Below are 24,127 nucleotides of genomic sequence, written 5' to 3' on the forward strand. Positions count from 1 at the left end.
GGGATAATCCTGGGGGCCTTGAAGAATGTGTGGAAGTCGAGAACATTACCTCCGAAAGCAAAAATGGGTATGTTTGAAGGAATAGTGGTTCCAACAATGTTGTATGGTTGCGAGGCGTGGGCTATGGATAGAGTTGTGCGCAGGAGGATGGATGTGCTGGAAATGAGATGTTTGAGGACAATGTGTGGTGTGAGGTGGTTTGATCGAGTGAGTAACGTAAGGGTAAGAGAGATGTGAGGAAATAGAAAGAGCGTGGTTGAGAGAGCAGAAGAGGGTGTTTTGAAGTGGTTTGGGCACATGGAGAGGATGAGTGAGGAAAGATTGACCAAGAGGATATATGTGTCGGAGGTGGAGGGAACAAGGAGAAGAGGGAGACCAAATTGGAGGTGGAAAGATGGAGTGAAAAAGATTTTGTGTGATCGGGGCCTGAACATGCAGGAAGGTGAAAGGAGGGCAAGGAATAGAGTGAATTGGAGCGATGTGGTATACCGGGGTTGACGTGCTGTCAGTGGATTGAAGCAGGGCATGTGAAGCGTCTGGGGTAAGCCATGGAAAGCTGTGTAGGTATGTATATTTGCGTGTGTGGACGTATGTATATACATGTGTATGGGGGGGGGTTGGGCCATTTCTTTCGTCTGTTTCCTTGCGCTACCTCGCAAACGCGGGAGACAGCGACAAAGTATAATAAAAAATAAATATATATATATATATATATATATATATATATATATATATATATATATATATATATATATATATATCCTCTCTGGGGATGGGGGAGAAAGAATTCTTCCCACGTATCCCCTGCGTGTTGTAGAAGGCGACTAAAAAGGGAGGGAGCTGGGGGCTGGAACCTCCCGTCTCATTCCTAATCTTCCTAAAGAAGGAAGAAAGAAGGTGGCAGAGAGAGGATATTCCCTCTAAGGCTCAGTCCTCTGTTCTTAACGCTAACTCGCTAGCACAGGAAATGACGAATATGTACATGCAAAAATATATCATACATTCTCAATAAATCAAATAATGATCAAATAAAAGTTTACTGATCTATGAGGAAGAAAAACCAGTCTGATGGCAGCATATCTTGACAGCTTGTGATCCCAAAGAACTGTGAACTCAAACAGACTGGGAGTGAGTAGTTTAATGACATCAACCTGGCTGTGGTCACTGATTAGTCGAGAGTAGGAACTTGAATAAGTGAGTGGCTATAACCATAGGTGGGAGATTCACAAAGGGTGAGAGATGGCTGGCATCACCACACTGAGAATCTTGAGGGTTGGAAGGTCTTGACCCATATATGCCCAAGGAATATATCTCATGTTCATGGAACAGACCACAGAGAAGAGAAAAATACAGAAGGGATTTTGTACATAAAGCATGTCTTTTATCAAGAGTAATAGCCAAATATCTGAGGGTGTTTCTACACACATATATTATGGTTGCAATGTTACATATACTTTTAGGCATTCTGAGATTAAGTGCCATCAAAAGTGCAAGAAACAGACTACCAAATAATAATAACATTTATAAAAAACATTTACCAAATCAAGAGCCTTCTATTAGGGCTTATAACTAGCAGGGATATGTGAAATAAATCAGTTGCAACAAATAAGGAAATATCACTTTATCATGATGTTCACTGATAATAATAAAATATATCAAACTAAAAAATCAACATAACTATGAAGGGATATAAGCTGCATATCTCAAATATATTTGTTGAACTTTCTTCAGACTGGGGGTTAATGGCTTTTCCAGAATGCTTATGCTAATAAGTTCCTGGTCTAGGAATGGTTGAGCATGCAAATATCCACTTCTCCAGAAGATGTATTTAACACTGTTATCGTTTTGCACAAACTTGCACCAAGGAATGAAATGATTTCTTCATGTAAAATATCGAGACCACAGAAATGAATACAGAAAGACATGAAATAGCCATTCTTTACTTGATTTATCTAAATAAAGTTTTAAAGTAGGTGCTTTAGGGTGATCCTAACTTACTGTTGACATTCAACAGTCAGGATCAGCTCAACATAGTGCTGTTTTGAATGCAAAAATACTTGAAATCTATGAGTAAGGAATGTGATCTTTCTGGTAAAACAAGTTTTATTCTCCAACTACTTAAGAAAAAAATGAGCAGCCGAAATCATATCATTTGTTGACGTGGAGTAAAACAATAAGAGCATTTCATCTATCAGTGACGTATTTCTGACAATTATAAACACAATATAAAGAAAGACACGACATGAAATCATGCAATTTTGCAGTCTTGAAGGCAAATTTAATGAAATTAAAGAAATTATCCATATTTTTTGCACTACCTTTTTTTCTCTAAATCCAAACAAATAAACATCTTTAACTCACATTTGCATCATTTCTTGCATCAATATTATTTGAAGATCCTTCATTGTTAAGGAACATCCATGTACGCAAATTTGTGTACTGCAATGACTGCCATGGTTATGCCCATCAAACTTCCATGACAACTGGTTATTTTACACCCAACCCTTAAAAAACAAAATCAGGCTGTCTAAGTAAAAGACATACATAGTCACTACTGATTCTCAACAAACTTATATGATTCCAAGAGTCTGTATCATGTCAATCCAATTCCTTATGTCTAGAACCACTGAAACAGAATTATTCTTTTAACTCATGTTTTGAATAAGATGATAAGAAGCCTTTACATGAATCCTATATTTTTGATTCTGCTCACATAATTGCCAAGGAATTAAATTTTCTGGAGTAAAAGTGAACACAACATGACTATTATTTCATATACTGAATAGTACCGTCAACACAACTGAAATAAAATGACTTTACAAACATTGTAGCACCATCTAGAAAAATCAGTCTTCGCTGAGAAGATATAATCTAAAATACTTTATGTCCAAGCCTTTCCTTAACAAATACTGCTTCCACTGTAATGTCTGTAGGCTGGAAATGTTTACAAAGGATTTGTTCAATGTAAATAGGTAAAGTTTCTGGGCATATAGATCTTTCTTTTCAAATTACACTAACTGAAGCGTTCTACAAGAACAATGAGAATGATATACGTCTGTACTTTGCAAATGTTAAATTTTTCTATTAAGAATTATATGGTATCACATAGCAGCATATGAGTACATTCACAGTGACACTTTAAGCCATTTTACACATTAATCACTTTCTAAAATATACTGGAGAAACTTTTAACTCACTTGCCCTTAACCATGTGGTTCTCCTTATAGCTGTCTGATTTACCTTGGTGAGGTAGGAGAATACATAACTAATCATACCACCATCATATCTAAAGAATACAAAAAATGAAATCATAAAGTATCCTGAAGGGCAGTGTCACAGATTCACTTTACACTGTCACTATAATGAACTGTTAAACTTACCCCTGTGCCCCATGTAAGACATCATATCAAAATTCCTTTTCTCAGTTACCAAATTATTCATTCTTGAGCTGCAAAGGTCATTGGAAGGTGTCCCACCCAAAGGGTGAAGGTGGACCAGGCAACAGGAGAAGGCAAATGAGAAGTCTAGTTAAAAACATGCTTTTCTCAGGAATAAAGCTGATTTCTTAAATGATATCACTCTCACTTGCCCATCACCATGTAGTTTTATTCATCTATCTATGAGAGAGGAAGATCTACTTAGCAGGAACATTAGGTTGCAAGATGTAGAATGAACATTTTAAAGTGATTCATTGTCAAATGACCATCTAGGACACTTTTCTTGAAGTCTTGGCATGGATTATCTTCCTCAAGTAAAACACCTTGCAATAGGAGAAAGCACCAAGGTAATCATTTATTGGCAAAAGTCCTGTTCAACCTCTAAACCTGTCATCCATTAGATTTTGCTAGATGTATGTGACAAAAGGGCCTTAACAGTTTGTAGAGTCATGCATCCTTTAGTAAATCCCTGGTTAGTAATTTTAAAGTTCTCCCAACCAATAGCATAATTCCTGCCTCTGTACACAGAAGAACTAAAACTAAAAATGAAGTGCTTCTACAATCAAAGTTTAGCAAATAGACAGGTATTAAGCAGATGTAAATTGAAAAGCATGGAAGACTGGCTGCAAGAAATTAATGAGATGTGTTTCACTGCCATACCATTAGCCATATATTCTATACACAGTCATGATGCTAAAACATGAAAAAACATACAATGTCTTTAGAATGATGCTTCCAGCCTGGTTTTATTTTGAGCCAAAAATGAGAAATTTAGGTAAAACATATTTTGACCATAAAACAAAAATTCTTATATTCCCTAAGCAGGTTGAATTCACAATGTTTCCAAGAACCAAGATCAGAGTTTTCAACGTTAAGTTATCCAAAAATGGATTAATGGAAAACCTGGTTCATTTCTCTTACAACATAGTTTGGCCTTAAAAAAGAAAACTGCCTTAAACACTTTCAGTCCTCAATAAGAGTGATATCAAAACTCAAGTTCGCATGCTTCATGTGAGCTGACCTTATAAAGAAACAGACTTTGTTACAAATAACTATTATAAAACAAACATGCAATAAAAAGAATTGCAAAAAACTATCATGGAAACTTCAGAATGTTGTTTCAGGGCCAGGCATCATATAAACAATAACTATACAATTGCAATGGCAAATATATATCATTCTCCTCACTATTTAGAATACCTTCAGACTGGGTAGTTCTAATGGACTTAAGCTCTCACACAATCCTCAAGCACAACCATCTGTTGCTAATGCTAAAATGCATATAAAAAAATGCATGCAGTCTATCACTTCATCCTCCATACTTCAGCATCTCAGCTGTAATCCTGTCCACTACAGGCGCCTCAGTACGATTATTATCTAGCAGGAAATAAATCTCAGAACTCTGTGTGTGAGAAGTACCTAAGAGGTGACATCATCTCTAACCCATAGCCAGAGTCCCACACTCGGAAAATAATTTAGGAGAAAAACTATCTTCCGGCAAATATTAGAATAGCTTTCAAGTACATGAATAAGGAAATATCTCTGTGCATGAGAAGCACCCAAGAGGTGACATCATCTCTAACATGTAGCCAGAGTCCCACATTCGGAGAATAATTCAGGAGACAAAATTTCTTCTGGCAAATATTAGAATAGCTTTCAAGTATATGAATTAGGAAATATCGTATCGTCACGCTGAAGGTCGTACCCTCTTATTCTAGGGTCATACAATCTTAATTAAGTCGTACCATCTTGCTCAAGGCCACACTGTTCATATCCTACATAATGCCAAAGCTAGAATATTTTTCTCAAGTTTGGTAACAACACCTAAAGAAGCATAAAGGACTAACAAAGAAGGTCCATTGAGAGCAACAAAGATGGTTCCAGAATTAACAAAAGTAGAATTACAAAGAAAGGGTAGAGGCTTTATATTTGCCCAACTTGAAAGAAACAAGAGTGAGGTCTGACGTTCTCACAACCTTGAAGTTTTCAAAACAAACTAATGATGCAGACAGTGAACAGTTCTTCGATATGAAGGGACAAAGCAACAAGGAGACAAAACGTGAAATTAAGCTAAAAACTTGATTAACAAGATGTAAAGTACTTTCATATTATGAGAGTGGTGGATGAAAGGAACAGACTAACTGGGCTGGTTAATGCAGGCAGCATACATAAATCTAAGAAGCTGTATGATAATTTAGAATATTCAAGGGATGGGGCCCCACAAGTGTAAGACTTCCATCTCCCTACAAGTGTAAAATTATCTCTCTGAACAATTCAAAATAGTAATTTCAGTTTGGTAATTGCACATGGAGTAGCATTATTGACTGTTAGTGCATACAGGCCTCACCAGAGTCAAACCCACATGGGCCTGAACCCAGGGAGCAACAGTCAGCTTACAGCTGATTAAGATGTTCATGCTCCCCTCAAGGTTGGTTGATAAATAGTACCCGGCTTGTGGTGGGGTGTGTGTGTGCATGTTTTTAGACACATACAAGTAAAGACATTATCTATTATTCATTATACTTTGTTGCTGTCTCCCGCATTAGCGAGGTAGTGCAAGGAAACAGATGAAAGAATGGCCCAACCCACCCACATACAAATACATAAATGCCCACACACACACATATACATACCTATACATTTCAACGTATGCATACATATACATACACAGACATATACATATATACACATGTACATATTCATACTTGATGCCTTCAACCATTCCCATCGACACCCTGCCACACATGAAATGGCAACCCTCTCCCCCTGCGAGCACATGCAAGGTAGCGATAGGAAAAGACAACAAAGGCCACATTTGTTCACACTCAGTCTCCAGCTGTCATGTGTAATGCACCGAAACAACAGCCCCCTTTCCACATCCAGGCCCCACAAAATACCCCAGATGCTTCACATGCCCTGGTTCAATCCACTGGCAGCATGTCGACCCTGATATACCACATCGTTCCAATTCACTCTATTCCTTGCATGCCTTTCACCCTCCTCTATGTTCAGGCCCTAATCGCTCAAAATCGTTTTCACTCCATCCTTCCACCTCAAATTTGGTTTCCATCTTCTCCTTGTTCCCTCCATTATTATTATCATTATTACTATACTTAATTGCTGTCTCCCACATCAGCGAGGTAGCGCAAGGAGATGGAGGAAGAATGGCCCAAACACTCATATACACATTTTTTTTTTTTTTTTGCTTTGTCGCTGTCTCCCGCGTTTGCGAGGTAGCGCAAGGAAACAGACAAAAGAATTGGCCCAACCCACCCCCATACACATGTATATACATACGTCCACACAAGCAAATATACATACCTACACAGCTTTCCATGGTTTACCCCAGACGCTTCACATGCCCTGATTCAATCCACTGACAGCACATCAACCCCGGTATACCACATCGATCCAATTCACTCTATTCCTTGCCCTCCTTTCACCCTCCTGCATGTTCAGGCCCCGATCACACAAAATCTTTTTCACTCCATCTTTCCACCTCCAATTTGGTTTCCCACTTCTCCTCGTTCCCTCCACCTCTGACACATATATCCTCTTGGTCAATCTTTCCTCACTCATTCTCTCCATGTGCCCAAACCATTTCAAAACACCCTCTTCTGCTCTCTCAACCATGCTCTTTTTATTTCCACACATCTCTCTTACCCTTACGTTACTTACTCGATCAAACCACCTCACACCACACATTGTCCTCAAGCATCTCATTTCCAGCACATCCATCCTCCTGCGCACAACTCTATCCATAGCCCATGCCTCGCATCCATACAACATTGTTGGAACCACTATTCCTTCAAACATACCCATTTTTGCTTTCCGAGATAATGTTCTCGACTTCCACACATTCTTCAAGGCTCCCAGGATTTTCGCCCCCTCCCCCACCCTATGATCCACTTCCGCTTCCATGGTTCCATCCGCTGCCAGATCCACTCCCAGATATCTAAAACACTTTACTTCCTCCAGTTTTTCTCCATTCAAACTTACCTCCCAATTGACTTGACCCTCAACCCTACTGTACCTAATAACCTTGCTCTTATTCACATTTACTCTTAACTTTCTTCTTTCACATACTTTACCAAACTCAGTCACCAGCTTCTGCAGTTTCTCACATGAATCAGCCACCAGCGCTGTATCATCAGCGAACAACAACTGACTCACTTCCCAAGCTCTCTCATCCCCATATACACATATACACATATATATACATAAACACCCATACACACACATATACATTTCAATGTATACATACATATACATACACAGAAATATACATACATACACATGTACATATTCATACTTGCTGCCTTCATCCATTCCCATCGCCACCCCGCCACACAGGAAACAGCATTCCACCCCTTCCAGCGAGATAGCACCAGGAAAACACAAAAATTCCACATTCATTTACACTCAGTCTCTAGCTGTCATGTGTAATGCACCCAAACCACAGCTCCCTTTCCACATCCAGGCCCCATAAACCTATCCATGGTTTGCCCCAGACGCATCACATGCCCTGGTTCAATCGATAGACAGTACATCGACTCCGGTATACCACATCCTTCCAATTCACTTTATTCCTTGCAAACCTTTCACCCTCCTATATGTTCAGGCCCTGATCGCTTAAAATATTCACTCCATCCTTCCATCTCCAATTTGGTCTCCCGCATTTCATTCTTCCCTTCGCCTCTTGACACATATATCCTCTTTGTCAATCTTTCCTCACTTATTCTCTCCATGTGTCCAAACCATTTCAATACACCCTCTTCTGCTCTCTCAACCACACTTTTTTATTACCACACTTATCAAGTCAATTGGGAGGTAAGTTTGAATGGAGAAAAACTGGAGGAAGTAAAGTGTTTTAGATATCTGGGAGTGGATCTGGCAGCGGATGGAACCATGGAAGTGGAAGTGAATCATAGGGTGGGGGAGGGGGCGAAAATTCTGGGAGCCTTGAAGAATGTTTGGAAGTCGAGAACACTATCTAGGAAAGCAAAAATGGGTATGTTTGAAGGAATAGTGGTTCTAACAATGTTGTATGGCTGCGAGGCGTGGGCTATGAGTAGAATTGTGAGCAGGAGGGTGGATGTGCTGGAAATGAGATGTTTGAGGACAATATGTGGTGTGAGGTGGTTTGATCAAGTAAGTAATGTAAGGGTAAGAGAGATGTGTGGAAATAAAAAGTGTGGTTGAGAGAGCAGAAGGGGGTGTTTTGAAATGGTTTGGTCACATGGAGAGAATGAGTGAGGAAAGATTGACCATAGGATATATGTGTCAGAGGTGGAGGGAACGAGAAGTGGGAGACCAAATTGGAGGTGGAAAGATGGAGTGAAAAAGATTTTGAGTCATTGGGGCCTGAACATGCAGGAGGATGAAAGGCATGCAAGGAATAGAGTGAATTGGAACGATGTGGTATACCGGAGTCGACGTGCTGTCAATGGATTGAACCAGGGCATGTGAAGCGTCTGGGGTAATCCATGGAAAGTTCTGTGGGGCCTGGATGTGGAAAGGGAGCTGTGGTTTCAGTGCATTATTACATGACAGCTAGAGGCTGAGTGTGAACGAATGTGGCCTTTGTTGTCTTTTCCTAGCGCTACCTGCACACATGAGGGGGGAGGGGTTTGTTATTCCATGTGTGGCGAGGTGGCAATGGGAATAAATAAAGGCAGACAGTATGAATTATGTACATGTGTATATATGTATATGTTTGCGTGTATATATATGTATACATTGAGATGTATAGGTATGTATATTTGCGTGTGTGGACGTGTATGTATATACATGTGTATGTGGGTGGGTTGGGCCATTCTTTCGTCTGTTTCCTTGCACTACCTCGCTAACGCGGGAGACAGCAACAAAGCAAAATAAATAAATAAATAACGTATCTCTTACTCTTTCATTACTTACTCGATCAAACCACCTCACACCACATATTCTCTCTTCCCATACCACACAAGTGGTAATCACATAATTCTTTTTCTTAAATTCTAAAGATACCCAAAAGCAATATTCTTCACTGCTGCTTTTAAATGGAAGGGTTAGGTTAGGTTTATATATGGTTCGAAGAGATAAATAAATAAAATAAATAAAATTCAAAATCAGCCAAAATAGGTATCTTATTCTTTTTCTTGTATGAATAGAACTGTACATATTGTGAACCTTTTAAAGAAGAACAGTGTATTCATTTTATAAAAGGAGTTCATTTTAAGCTATAGTGTGTTTCAAATCTTTGCACAATGAAAAGTTTTAGAAAAACAAATTTGAGCATACAGTGAAGAACAGACCACATGTCAAATAAGCATATGAATAATTTTATACATGCTGCCATTCAATGATTTTAATGACACTAGAAAACAGCAAGTTGATGCTTCATTATACAGAGATTTTATTCTTTTCAGAAGAATGTTCCTTATAGAATACAAAACAAATATTGAGATAAGTATAAGGCTCAGGAAACTTAAATTTTTTTTAGTAAAGTCTGTGCAGCTGTCTAACACTGAAACTAACACATGTGGGAATGTTCTTTTATATTTCTATACCAATGATACTGCCAAGATACAGTATCAGTGGAGGAGACAAATTATATCACAAGCATAAAAATAAACACAAATAAAACACAGTAATTATATGCCTGATGAAGAAAAACTAAATAAAAGTTACTACATATAAATGTTATGGATGATGACACCTACTTCTATACCCACGTTTCTGTACATGAAAACTATCATGATTTTGACAAAGTCCAAACTAACATTTAAGTTCAATGGTTACAATCAATTATCCAACTTTATGTGTTGTATGTATGCAGAGTATGGCAACACAACACTGTTATGCAGGCAATACTCCTACAGAAAGATTTATGGCTACGTACACTGAAATATCATACCAAGGTGCAACCCAGTGATCTTTCATATCTGTTCTGCTGAGGAGGATAAAATTACACCAAGACGTGATGTTCCTATTCCCATCAATGGTGAATTCTCCTTTAACAAGATATGGAAATACCCTTTTTCATTATGATAAAAATATGCAATTTTGAAGACTAATGTAACAAAGACAACCCAAGTGTTCCAGGAATTTGCTTATTCTTACAATAGCATGGTTCCTCCCAAAAAAGCAGTACTCAACTTTTAAACTGTTAGTGCAATGTAACACGTGTTAGCTACTGTCTTTTAATGTACAAGTATTTCACAATCAATTACAGCATCATAAATTTGGCAGGTATAAACTATTTGCCATTCTATTAAAGCTCTCCCCCCCCTACCATTTCTATTACAAGACAAGAGCAGATAGTAAACCTGTTACCTTGTATTCGAAATCCAACACCAATCTACAACACTTAAAGACACCCATATCCCGCATACAGACCATGGTAAAGTACTCCCTCTCATTTTCACTGATATAACTCACAAGCAAGACTAGGAAGAGTTTGTCTGACAATAATGGATAAGATATTAAGATGGAATGCATATTTCATCTTAGCATTTCCCCTCCCAGAAAAATGTCCATAAAGAGTAAAATTCAGTCATTACAAATCTAGACAAATCCTTTCAAAATCATGACATACATGGCAACTGTGCGAACCAACTACCAAATTTTCAATGCATTCATGACAACTATATCTGGGTCTTTCATAACTCCTAAAAAATTCAAGGTAAAAGTTCACTTAACAGCAATAAACATAACAATACTACAAGACATCAGTGAGCCAGACACCCTATAAAATGTCTCAGAAAGAACATACAAATGGCAAATGCATCCCATCCGAAATAAATATTCAACATTTTTTACTTTCCATTAACTGCTGAGCTATATACAGTACTTGCGTATCAACCATTAACAATATGTAATGTGTACTGACAACTTTCTATCAAAAATATCCTCCACTATAATACATAAACAGCTCACTCCCACAATCTGGAAGCCACTACCGCTCTCACCACTCAACGCTCAATAGTAGAACAGCATAGACTACTCTTCAGTTCACTCAAACTCTGTTCACATATATTTAAAATATATAAGCACTATCCCAGTAATGTTTGAGATACTTCCTTGTCTACTATTTGGCCAAATATTGGTAACCTTTTAAATTTTCTCATTTCAAAATTTTCATTGCAAAGCAAATTCAGCACACTACTCCACTGTGTAGCATCACTGTTTTACTGCATATACTGTAATTCTTGTTTTTGATGAGTTAAACTAAAATGAACTCCACAATTCAATTTCTAAGTTTTTTTCTGGTAACTACAATTGGCCCCAGGAGAGCATTAGTAACAATTACATCTACACTAGATAGTACAGTGATATTGGTATGGGAAATAGCCATATATAGTCCTAACCACCACAAATTCAGCTTATTTCATGTTTACATTCCTCCTATAACAAAGTATAAAGGAAAATGACATGATTACAGCAATCATTATCTGCATTAACCAATGATAAGGACTTGCACAGTTATTGTTCACTTTCCATCGCGTGATTCTGAAAAGAAAATGGACTGGTAAGAGAGAAACACAGCATGATTTTAGCATCTTCATTTGCTGCTTTTTAAGTCTTAAATTGAAATGCACCTTCCAAGACAGTATCTCCAATCAATGATACTGACAAAAAAAATCCCTTCTCTCCTAAGAGTCATATCAAAATTTTCTTGCATGCTTCATAAATACATTTAGGTGCTTAATAAATGCTTTACATACACATTATCTTTTATATACCATCTTGTCTTTCCCATCTTCTGGAGGTAGTGCAGGACAAAGATGACAGAGACTCCAAGGATCCTTCTTATGTTCCATCTACAGCAAGGAAGGATGTTCAGTTCCCCACTCCCACACACCTTAAATCATATTCAGTGAAATACACACCATGGGAAGAGTCTTTTTCTCCCCTACTCTCAGGATTAACTATCATGATCAATTACATAAAATGTTCAGATATCCTAACTGCCAATGGAAGTCATGAAAGCACACACAGTATCAGGAAAAACTATTGTAAAAATACTTTCTGTATCTAACAGGCAAACTATAAACACTTCTGCCCAAATGATGCAATACACTAATATTTCAAAGAGGAATAGCCACTATATTGCCCTAAACTCATGTTGTAATGTCTGCTTATTAGAATATTAGACATGTACATGGAGTGCCTTCCAGTATAAGTTTACTGTATCATACAATGAACACTTCAATTTCAGACAAATAAGGTTCCTGGCAATATCAAAAGTATTTTCAGCTACTTCCCAAGTATTTGATAACTTTTCAGCACTGGAGGAGGAAATTTACAAAGGAATACAAACAGCAACAGACCACTGTGATAGTGACAGTGAGAGACATCAGAAATGCACAGATTTGTGTGGTAAAAGTTAGAGGGTATACAGATAATGCAGAGAACAACCTTCAAATTGTCAATATGACTAAGGAGGCATAAATAATGTTAAGTCATGGGCTTAACATGAAATACTTATCAAGTCTACTCTCAAACTTATCTACAGTACTGCTTTAAACCACTGTAACTGGCAAATCTTTCCATATGTCAACAATCCTGTTTAGAATTAAAAAAGGTACTTTACCAAATTCAAGGTAAAATATTTGCCCACAAGATTATATAATTTTCTACAGGTGAAATCAAATGAGTCAAGTCTTACGTAACTTGAAAGATCATGATTATCAGAGCCTTTGACAATTCTGAATTCTTGTATCATATCACCCTTTAACTTTTTGTTTTCTAAATCAAATAGATTCAAGTAGTTCAATCTGCTCTCACAGGATTTATTCTTTGGCCCATAAATCATCTTGGTAGCTCAATGCTACGCTCTTTCCATTCTATCTCCGTCTCTTTTAAAGTAAGGAGTCCAAATCTAAAAACAATCAATATTTCAGACAGCATTCCTTTGCATACCAGTGTTACCACCTGCAGTTTTTAGTATGCATACTTAAGGTTATGGCAACCATTTTAACAACTGTACCAAAAAGCATGGAGAGGCCTTTAAGTAATGTTTTTGAAGTGTTCATTACAGGAGTTAACATGTCTTTTTAACCCATTATTTCCCATAAGTCAACAGCAGTTTTGCCAAACAATGGGTCTTCCAGGAAAAATAACCCCTGTAGTTTCCATGGGACCTCAGTACAACAGGAGTTACTATTATCAAAATGTCTCCAAAAAACACTTTATATATATTTTCAGAAGCAATACACAGCTATGGTATATTGTGTGTACAAGCAAACGATGCTTTCAGGGTGAAATCATTGTACATCTAGTCACTGAGACTAATGTTTCAAACAGATTGAGCACCAGTATCCCCCCCTCAGAGTGCCTCAGGCTCTCTCTCGGGAAGGATATTTTATTCTTTACTCTTCTTAGCTGCCACTTCATTTTGGCAATTTCACTTTTGGGCACTATATTTTTTCCACCTGTGCTTCAAGATGGTTGGCTCTTATCTTTCTAAGGAGGAGAAAGACCAAATCCTCACCTGGAAGCAAGAAACTGTACCTTAACATAATGACTCTAGGAACAATAGGCGCTCAGAATGCATAATTAGGAAGCTACTTCCTGCAACACTTCATCAGTGCCCTGCCTCATTCAGGAGCTCTAGACCCTATGGACCCAAAACTTGGACCTAGAATACTTCAAAACCCTTGCCATTTCCATGCCCAGATGTCTGAAGATGGTAATCAAGGCCAAAGAAGAGATGACAAAGTATTGAAATGTGAGACCACCTTTGAAAATGTATAAGGAGGCAGACAAGGACTTAAGCTTAAACCATACTTTTACAATATAATGATATTAAGCTGGTGAAGCAATATCTTAAAAACAGAGTTTGCCAAAACTCATCTGAGAAATAATAAGACCATAATTTTCTTAACCAAAGGACATTCAGGAAGTTGAACATAGGAACATGTTTTTCACCATTACTTCGATAAAAATGTTAAATCAAAAAACAATGAAGCAGTTGGCATACTTGAAAATCATCAATAATCTGTAAATACAAATACATTCACAAAGGATGGAATTTAATCATTTTGACGGTTTCAGGTATGGTAAACACCTCAAAAAATGAGTATATGAATAACTTAGATTCATTAAGAAAATACTAACACAGGTTATTATTACTCTAGAGTATGCATAGTTATCACCAAAATGTCTAAATACTGAGTGCAGAAATTTTTGGCTTAAATGGCATGATTAACATAAGAACTCTCCTCATAAATAAATCTAATGTAACCAAATATAAATCGGTATCAGGGATCTGTTTTGAAAACAATGCCAAAAAAGATTACACTTTTGTATGCCATCAACAATGTCCCAAAAAAGAAACAGCCTGAAAACCAAATATATATTACTGAATAATCATTCTCCGATATCATAGCATTCTGCATCAAAAAGCCTATAGATTTTCATTAAACAAATTTATTTGATTTCTCTAACAGCATCAGTCATTATGTGAATGCTTAAGATGATGAACTCCCAGCAAGATGATGTTCTTCTGTTGGTTTCATTCTATAAGAGCAAAAACAATAAATGTGCTTGACCCCTTTCACTACAAATATAAGTGAAGTGTCCAATAACATGGCTGTGAAGCCTTTCTGTAGCCTGCCAAACAATAAAGCAAGCAGTCTGCTGCCATCCATTGGTAAGCACTGGAACTGGGGAGCATTATCTTACATTTGTTTGTAAATCACAAACTTCCAATGCTATGTCATTAGCAGTACCTATGGGGCCACTGTACTTTGATTTTGTGGACATTCCATGTAATGTGTTGTACAGAATAAAATGAGTGGAATTTTTGAGCAAATATATCCTCAGATTGTTAAAAAACTTGTAAAATGTTCACTAAAATTTGTACTACTGTACCTCCATTTCCTTGTGATTCTTCCAAATGTGGCTGATTCTTCTTCTTCTTCTCTACATGGCCCGAACAATGTTCACACTCATCTTCTGAGTCTGAGCTGCTTTCATTGAGTTCATGTGGTTTCACATACACACAACAACCTGAAATGAAATACATAAGGAGTAAATAAGTTGCATATATAAAGAGCATAAAAACTTCTTCAACATTAGTGAGTGCATCTTAAATTCAAGATCTTTGTTCTTGATTTTCAAAATAAAAATTTCCTAGCATAATTGTAAGAGCAACTTATCTATACTGCATATTCATTTCACAGGAGAGAGGGAGGATTAGGATGAAAATATAATGTTACCTGATAAACATCTATCAATCCAAAGTCTGAAAATTTTGGCAAAGTGAAGAAATGCTTAAAAGACAAAGACAACAGGAGATTCCTCCCAAGAAAATCAGTTTTGCACAAAGATATCAATTTCTGCACGAAGAAAAGTCACAAAAGACCTGTGTTTGGTAGTCCTGCCCAGTCATGGCAGCTGGATCCTGAATAGGAAGTACACCTAGGCCAACTGAGTATGGATGGGTGACATGGACATGTGTCCCTTAAGCTTCTTTAGTAATATCGCAGAAACTTATCTTTTCAAGCTGACAGTATTCAAGGAAAACAAAGATTCATTGAAATAATGATTGTTAACATATGGAAGAGATGTACACATACCTCTGTACTCAGTTTACAAATCAAGATGACGAAATAAGTATTGGACATTTGTTCAAAATTGGTATATCAAATAGACACAAGTGAGTTGAAATTTAGTGCCCTTAGACTAAAAAGGTATGAAATTAGTTTTCTCTTATGAGAGCACTGTAAGAAAAACATTGAGCGAGATTAGCCCAAATAATGAAAACAGTGTAGTCTACATAATACCATGCAAAACATGTAGTTCTTTTTCCTTGGGACAGACAGGCAAAGACTTAAAATCTCATGTCAGTCACCATAAATACTCTAAACACTGGTCAAAAATCTAGTGCTCTATTCATTCACATGAATGAAAATTCACATCTTACTGACAAGATGAAGGCTTCCTCACTCATAACGTGTAACAGTTTTCTAAATATAGATTTGTTTGAATCTGCACTCATACAGATGATTGATGGTAAAAATATGAATATTAGTAAAGGTTTATTCAATTCAAGTGTAATTTTACATGTTTCATAGTCATCTATGCAAGACAGCTGACAACACAGTGAAGCCAATGTGACCTGATCTGACTTATCAGGTAAGGTCCAGGCTGTTAACTTAATGCCCTTTGTCTCCAGAGGGCTTCCCTCACTGTCCTCAAGTGTTAATTACCTTCTAAGAAGTGACTCTGATAATGTTTCCTATTGTCTCTGTATAAATATTTCCTTCACCTGTGATCTGTATCAATTTGCCTCTGAAGAAGTGATGAAATACACAAAAGTGCTTCAGCAAAACATTTTCCTGCTTTGACTGTATGCAGTCTGCAGTCTGTTGTGGATGAGAGGGCTTGGGAAGTGAGTCAGTTGATGTTTGCTGATGATACAGCACTGGTGGCTGATTTGGATGAGAAACTTCAGAAGTTGGTGACTGAGTTTGGTAAAGTGTGTGAAAGAAGAAAGCTCAAAGTAAATGTGAATAAGAGCAAGGTTATTTGGTTCAGTAGGGTTGAGGGACAAGTAAACTGGGAGGTACGTTTGAATGGAGAAAAACTGGAGGAAGCGAGGGGTTTTAGATATCTGGGAGTGGATTTAGCAGTGGATGGAACAATGGAAGCGGAAGTGAGTTACAGGGTGGGGGAGGGGGCAAAGGTTCTGGGAGCATTGAAGAATGTGTGGAAGGAGAGAACATTATCTCGGAAAGCAAAAATGGGTATGTCTGAAGGAATAGTGGTTCCAACAATGTTATATGGTTGTGAGGCATGGGCGATAGATAGGATTGTGCGGAGGAGGAGGGATGTGTTGGAAATGAGATGTTAGAGGACAATGTATGGTAAGAGGTGGTTTGATTGAGTAAGTAATGAATGGGTAAGAGAGATGTGTGGTAATAAAAAGAGTGTGGTTGAGAGAGCAGAAGAGGGTGTATTGAAATGGTTTGGTCACATGGAGTGAATGAGTGAGGAAAGATTGACAAAGAGGATATATGTGTCAGAGGTGGAGGGAACGAGGAGAAGTGGGAGACCAGATTAGAGGGGGAAGGATGGAGTGAAAAAGATTTTGAGTGATCGGGGACTGAACATACAGGAGAATGAAAGGCCTGCAAGGAATAGAGTAAATTGGAACGATGTGGTATACCATGGTCGACGTGCTGTCAATGGATTGAACCAGGACATGTGAAGTGTCTGGGGTAAACCATGGAGAGTTTTGTGGGGCCTAGATGTGGAAAGGGAGATGTGGTTTTGGTGCATTACTCATGACAGCTAGAGTCTGAGTGTGGATGAAAGTGGCCTTTGTTGTCCTTTCCTAGCGCTACCTTGCACACACGCAGGGGGAGGGGGGTGTCATTTCATGTGAGGCGGGTGGCAGCAGGAATGGATGAAGGCAGCATGTATGAATAAGTGCATGTGTATATATGTATATGTCTGTGTATGCATATGTATGTATACATTGAAATGTACAGGTATGTATATGTGCATGTGTGGATGTTTATGTATGTACAGTGTATGTGGGTGGGATGGCCATTCTTTCATGTTTCCTTGCCCTACCTTGCTAACGCGGGAGACAGCGACAATGTATAATGAAAATAAAATAATATACATATACATTCATTTATATATTTATTATACCCTGTCGCTGTCTCCCGCGTTAGTGAGGTAGCACAAGGAAACAGACAAAGGAATGGCCCAACCCACCCACACACACATATATATACATAAACACCCACACACACACTTATACAGACAATGCATGTGAGAAATACTTAGAAAAACAGATGGATTTGTATGAAGCATTTATGGATCTGGAGAATGTATATGATAAAGTTGATAGAGATGTTCTGTGGAAGGTATTAAGAGTATATGGTGTGGGAGGTAAGTTGCTAGAAGCAGTGAAATGTTTTTATCGAGGATGTAAGGCACATGTATGAGTAGGAAGAGAGGAAAGTGATTGGTTCCCAGTGAACGTCGGTTTGCGGCAGGGGTGCGTGATGTCTCCATGGTTGTTTAATTTGTTTATGGATGGGGCTGTGAGGGAGATGAATGCTAGAGTTTTGGAGAAAGGGGCAAGTATGCAGTCGGTTGTGGATGAGAGGGCTTGGGAAGTAGGGTTGAGGGTCAAGTAAATTGGGAGATAAGTTTGAATGGAGAAAAAATGGAGGAAGGGAAATGTTTTGGATATCTGGGAGTGGATTTGGCAGCAGATGGAACCATGGAAGTGAGTCACAGGGCGGGGGAGGGGGCGAAGGTTCTGGGAGCGTTGAAGAATGTGTGGAAGGCGAGAACATTATCTCAGAAAGCAAAAATGGGTATGTTTGAAGGATAGTGGTTCCAACAATGTTGTATGGCTGCGAGGCATGGGCTATAGATATGGTTGCGCAGAGGAGGGTGGATGTGTTGGAAATGAAATGTTTGAGGACAATATGTGGTGTGACGTGGTTTAATTGAGTAAGTAATGAAAGGTTAAGAGAGATGTGTGGTAATAATAAAAGTGTGGTTGAGAGAGCAGAAGAGGGTGTTTTGAAATGGTTTGGTCACCTGGAGAGAATGAGTGAGGAAAGATTGACAAAGAGAATATATGTGTCCAAGGTAGAGGGAACGAGGAGAAGTGGGAGACCAAATTGGAGGGGGAAGGATGGAGTGAAAAAGATTTTGAGCGATAGAGGCCTGAACATACAGGAAGGTGAAAGGCATGTAAGGAAAAGAATGAATTGGATAGGGGATGGGGAGAAAGATAATACTTCCCACGGGTTCCCTGTGTGTCGTAGAAGGCAACTAAAAGGAGAGAGAGCGGGAGGCTGGAAATCCTCCCCTCTCGTTTTTAATTTTCCAAAAGAAGGAACGGAGAAGGGGGCCAGGTAAGGATATTCCTTCTTAGGCTCAGTTCTCCGTTCTTGACACTACCTCGCTAACGCAGGAAATGACGAATATGTATGAAAAAAGAATATATATATTTCTTATTTTGAGCATAATATTCTCCATCAAATTGAAATTTCTTGCTAAAAAATTTGGTATGGCAATAGGTAAGCCTCTCACCTATACTAAGTAATCATTATATGGAATTTTTTGAAAAAAAATCACTAAAGTATATCTTACCTTCTAATGCAATTTGGTGTAGGTAAGTAGATGATGTTCTTTGTGTTTGGCCAACAAATGAAAATTTACAAACATTTCTCCCCTCACTTAACAATTTAGTACCTTCCATCAAATGTACAGTAGAAAATGAAAATAATGGACTGGGCCTCCCAGGGAATATCCTCACCTGGCCCCCTTCTCTGTTCCTCTTTTGGAAAATTAAAAAAAAAAATGAGAGGGGAGGATTTCCAGCCCTCCCGCTCCCTTCCCTTTTAGTCGCCTTCTACGACATGCAGGGAATACGTGAATACGTGGGAAGTATTCTTTCTCCCCTATCCCCAGGGATAATATATATACATATATATATATATATATATATATATATATATATATATATATATATATATATATATATATATATATATATGAGAAACGGGAGACCAAATTGGAGGTGAAAGGATGGAGTGAAAAAGATTTCGAGCGATCGTGGCCTGAACATGTAGGAGGGTTAGAGGCGTGCAAGAAATAGAGTGAATTGGAACTGTGTGGTATACCGGGGTCAACGTGGTGGCAATGGAATGATCCAGGGAATGTGAAACGTCTGCAGGAAGTTGTGGTTTCGGTGCATTACATATGCCAGCTAGAGACTGAGTGTGAATGAATTTGGCCTTTTTGGTCTGATTTCTTTGCGATACCTTGCTTACGCAGGTGAAGGTGATGCTGTTTCCTGTTAGGCGGTGTGCACGAAGGGAAGCGAGAGTGGATGATAAGTACAAGATGACAATAAGTTCACTGTGTCCGAGAGGGTTGACGGGTATGGTGGAGATTTGGTAACACTGCATAGTGTATGCCGTGTGTGTAAGGTTTATAATCGGAAGGCTTACTGATATGATAGAAATCGTGTGTCTTACATATAGTAGTAAGATATGAGGAGGATGAAAGAAAACATGGATCAGAATTTAAATATAAAACGTCCGTTGTGTGTGTTTAGTAAAATCATTCATAGGCTAGTCCGTCGCAGTTGTCGTACAGTGTTGGGTGGCGAAAAGTAGGTTTTAATACATATGAAAGAACATAGAGTATATTTAACACTGACCGGTTCAGTGTCATGATTTAAATATAAGACATTATTGAACGCTTAATCGATTATAAAGGGTAAATATAACAAATAATTCCAGACTGCTTGCATGAACAAGCAGGGGAGACCTATGTAGGGGAAGGGGGAGGGGAGGGTATCAATATGAGGGTGGGGAGTATGTTCTGAAATATATAAGGGTTGAAGTGTTGAGGGAAAGATTAACAATGGGAAGAGCCAAAATATTTCGATTGTGAAATTGTAAGATGCTTCATAAATTATTATAATAACCATACTAGTCGATATCAATGATAACCTTATCTACGGTACTCATTTACCTCGATTTACTCTAGGCTTTAGCAGCGAACATTCAATTCCCTACACAACTCATCGTGACACACAAACTTGCTTTTACGCCCTGACCCACTCACATCAACTTTCCCTCCCATATCATCATTCGGCTTCAAATAATGGATGAAATGTTGTTAATACGAACTGGGAAACCAAGGTATGAACGGGTTTACCTCCATGGTTCGGCACTAGTCCTTACATTCAACAGCAGCACATGAGCCACATACATAGTGAGAGTGTATGTGGTCTTACAATTATTTCTAATACCCGAAGGTGTTAAAAGATTTTTCGGTTGGTAAATGTAGCTTACGTTGACGGCTTTTTAACGTGATATGTCTAAAGCCCAAACAAGCAACTAACTAACCGACAGCAGTAGCAAGCTTATCATCAATGGAAATGAACCGCCTTCACGATAAGCTAAGCCCGCAAAGGTAGAATTAACGGCATAAAGAAAGATAGACGGTTTGCCCATGACAGCATTGGAACTTGGAGTTTCGCAAAGTACAGTTTATAAGTGGTTGAGGAGATGGCTCGAGGGGGGAGTGTGCGAGATCATAGGTCAAGTGCACCCAAGAAAGCCACAGGTGAGGATCAACATATCCTTGCAGCTGAAACAAGAGGATTTCAAGACCAATGCTGTAGCTCTCCGGGACGACCCACAACTCCCAAGTTTCAGGCTATAGTACAGTGCGAAACCGACTTCACAAAGGTGTCGTCCACCATGGCAATAACGTTAGCCATGAAAGAAAAACCGTGCGACATCGCATGGAGAGGAAACCTTTCGCCGCACGGCGTTACGTGCATGAGGATATGCAGTTCAGGGGGACGGGTTACATTCTGTAATGAGAAAAACCTTTGCTTCCAGCACAAATGGGAGAGAACATTGCTGGCGCGCACATGGGACAAGATACGCTCCCAAGACGGTCTACGAAGGACGACCCATGCACTACCTGGTGCCATGAGGTCACTGATGCTGAAGGGGGATGGTAAAAGTTATTAGGGGTTTTCCTTTCCTTCCCTCTACCCTCAGTGAACCATTACCTATATCTTCATCACCACCAAAGATACTCACAAGAATATATAATTCAAATATGCTACAAGGAAAATCTAATCATTTTTGATGTGTTATTGAGTTTTAAATTTATCCTTTCGACACGAGGCAGATCTTTGATCAAGTCAGAAAACATAAATAAGGCATACGATTCAAATGTTTGAGATGAATGCATTATAAACTGCCACATTACTACAAAGACCAATAATTCAGGCAAATGGCATTAAACTCTGGAAAACGTAATAGTAGCCAGTATAAAACGTGTTCAGCAAGCGACGCCCTTATAAAGCCCATGTTTTAGCTTTAACAATGGGTCTACATGGAATATAAATTTGATATAATTGCAGTATCTGATAATCAAAAGTACACTGAATGTCTGGGGTTGGTATGTGTGGGAAGAGTGGAGAAGGTATGCAGATAGCCATTAGGTTGTTTAGAGGTGGTTACAATTAATTTATCAAGGGCAAAATGTATGTTGTGGAAACAATATTGGTGATGGATATTGTTGATACAAACAAATCAAACCTAAAGACACATTTAAAGGGAGAGTCCTGCAGATATGGCTAGTAACACTGATAAAGTACCTAAGAATATGTCTTCGTACTATAGTGTACATACTTGAAACATAAGGATCAATTCTATGGAATCCAGCAGGTCATACAGACGCACATTTGCTGAAATACAAATGTCAGTTAATTATCACCTTGTTTAACATCAGCTATCAAGATAGCCCCTGGCCTACAGGGGCCAAGATATAATGTCCTCGTAGGTTTGTTGGAAGATGGACTAGTAGAGTGTCCTGTTAAATTAACCTCTTGGATTTATTGCTCTCAATCACCGTGTAGTCATTGGAACCGTTTGGCCTGCCTCCAACACCTCTAAACCCACAGAAAATACTACCGAATTCAGTCATTTCCCTAGTCAGACACATCAAAGTGCCCCTATAGACTGGGCCTTTTCGGGATTAATACATAATCAAGGAAGCCGATACTATTAGTAGTCTACGGCATTTAGCTTGTCAGCTGAAACATACGTAACACACTGATAGTAGAAAAAATTCCGAACTTATTTTTTGTCATACATCACAGGAGTGCGTGCGAAGATAATGTATTGTAGGAGTTCCTTGTAAAATGGGCAATGTTATGGTTTCTCACACGTTTGGCAGTGAGGTTTTTCCATCGTTACCAGACCAGTACCCATACCCCACACCTGTCGGATCTCCAGCGAATTTCTTCGGCAAACTGTACGTGTATAAATGAATATGGCTGTGTATGTATGTGTTTGTATATGTTGGTGTATGAGCGTGTAAGTATATATATGTGTATAAGAGTGGATGGGTCTTTATTCATGTTTCCTTGCGCTACCTCGCAAACGCGGGAGACAGCGACAAAGCAAAATAAATAAATATTCATATATATATATATATATATATATATATATATATATATATATATATATATATATATATATATATATATATATTATACTTAGTCGCTGTCTCCTGCGTTAACAAGGTAGCGCAAGGAAACAAACGAAAAATGGCCCAACCCACCGAAATACACGTATGTACATAACACCCACACACGCATATATACATATCTATACATTTCAATGTATACATACATATACATACACAGATATATACATATATAAACATGTACATATTCATACTTGCTGCCTTCATCCATTCCGTCGTCACCCCGCCACACATGAAAAAGTGCATCCCCCCCCCCCCCCCACAACAACAACCACGCACGCGAGGAGCGCTAGGAAAAGACAAAGGCCATGTTCGTTTCCACTCAGTCTCTAGCTGCCCTGTGTAATGCACCGAAACCACAGGTTTCTTTCTACATACAGGCCCCACAAAACTTTCCATGGTTAATCCCAGACGGTTCACATGCCCTGGTTCAATCCACTGATAGCAGGTCGACCCTGGTATACCACACCCTTCCAATTCACTCTATTCCTTGCATGCCTTTCATCCTCCTGCACTTCCATGGTTCCATTCGCTGCCAAATCCACTCCTAGATATCTGAACACTTCACTTCCTCCAGTTTTTCTCCATTCAAACTTACCTCCCAATTGACTTGACCCTCAACCCTATGGTACCTAATAACCTTACTC

The 24,127-nt window shown here is 38.6% G+C and overlaps 1 protein-coding gene across 8 annotated transcripts in view; it reads right to left on the reverse strand.

Annotated features, from left to right (window-relative positions):
- The window catches only part of LOC139759952 (E3 ubiquitin-protein ligase PPP1R11), a 54,975-nt gene that overhangs the window by 16,735 nt on the left and 14,113 nt on the right, over positions 1–24,127 (reverse strand). For 2 of the 8 annotated variants that reach the window (XR_011715181.1, XR_011715180.1), the window contains exons 3-4: positions 15,294–15,431; positions 2,362–2,504 (exon numbers count right to left, since the gene is read on the reverse strand). Coding sequence is in view for 5 of the 8 variants with exons in the window: in XM_071682629.1 (XP_071538730.1) it covers positions 13,838–13,911; positions 15,294–15,431 (212 nt within the window). In the remaining 3 variants the exon portion in view is untranslated. The other 6 variants (XR_011715182.1, XM_071682633.1, XM_071682631.1 and 3 more) reach the window with 5 other exon arrangements.

The sequence above is a fragment of the Panulirus ornatus genome, chromosome 34 (genome assembly GCF_036320965.1).
Source record: "Panulirus ornatus isolate Po-2019 chromosome 34, ASM3632096v1, whole genome shotgun sequence".
Lineage (NCBI taxonomy): Eukaryota > Metazoa > Arthropoda > Malacostraca > Decapoda > Palinuridae > Panulirus > Panulirus ornatus.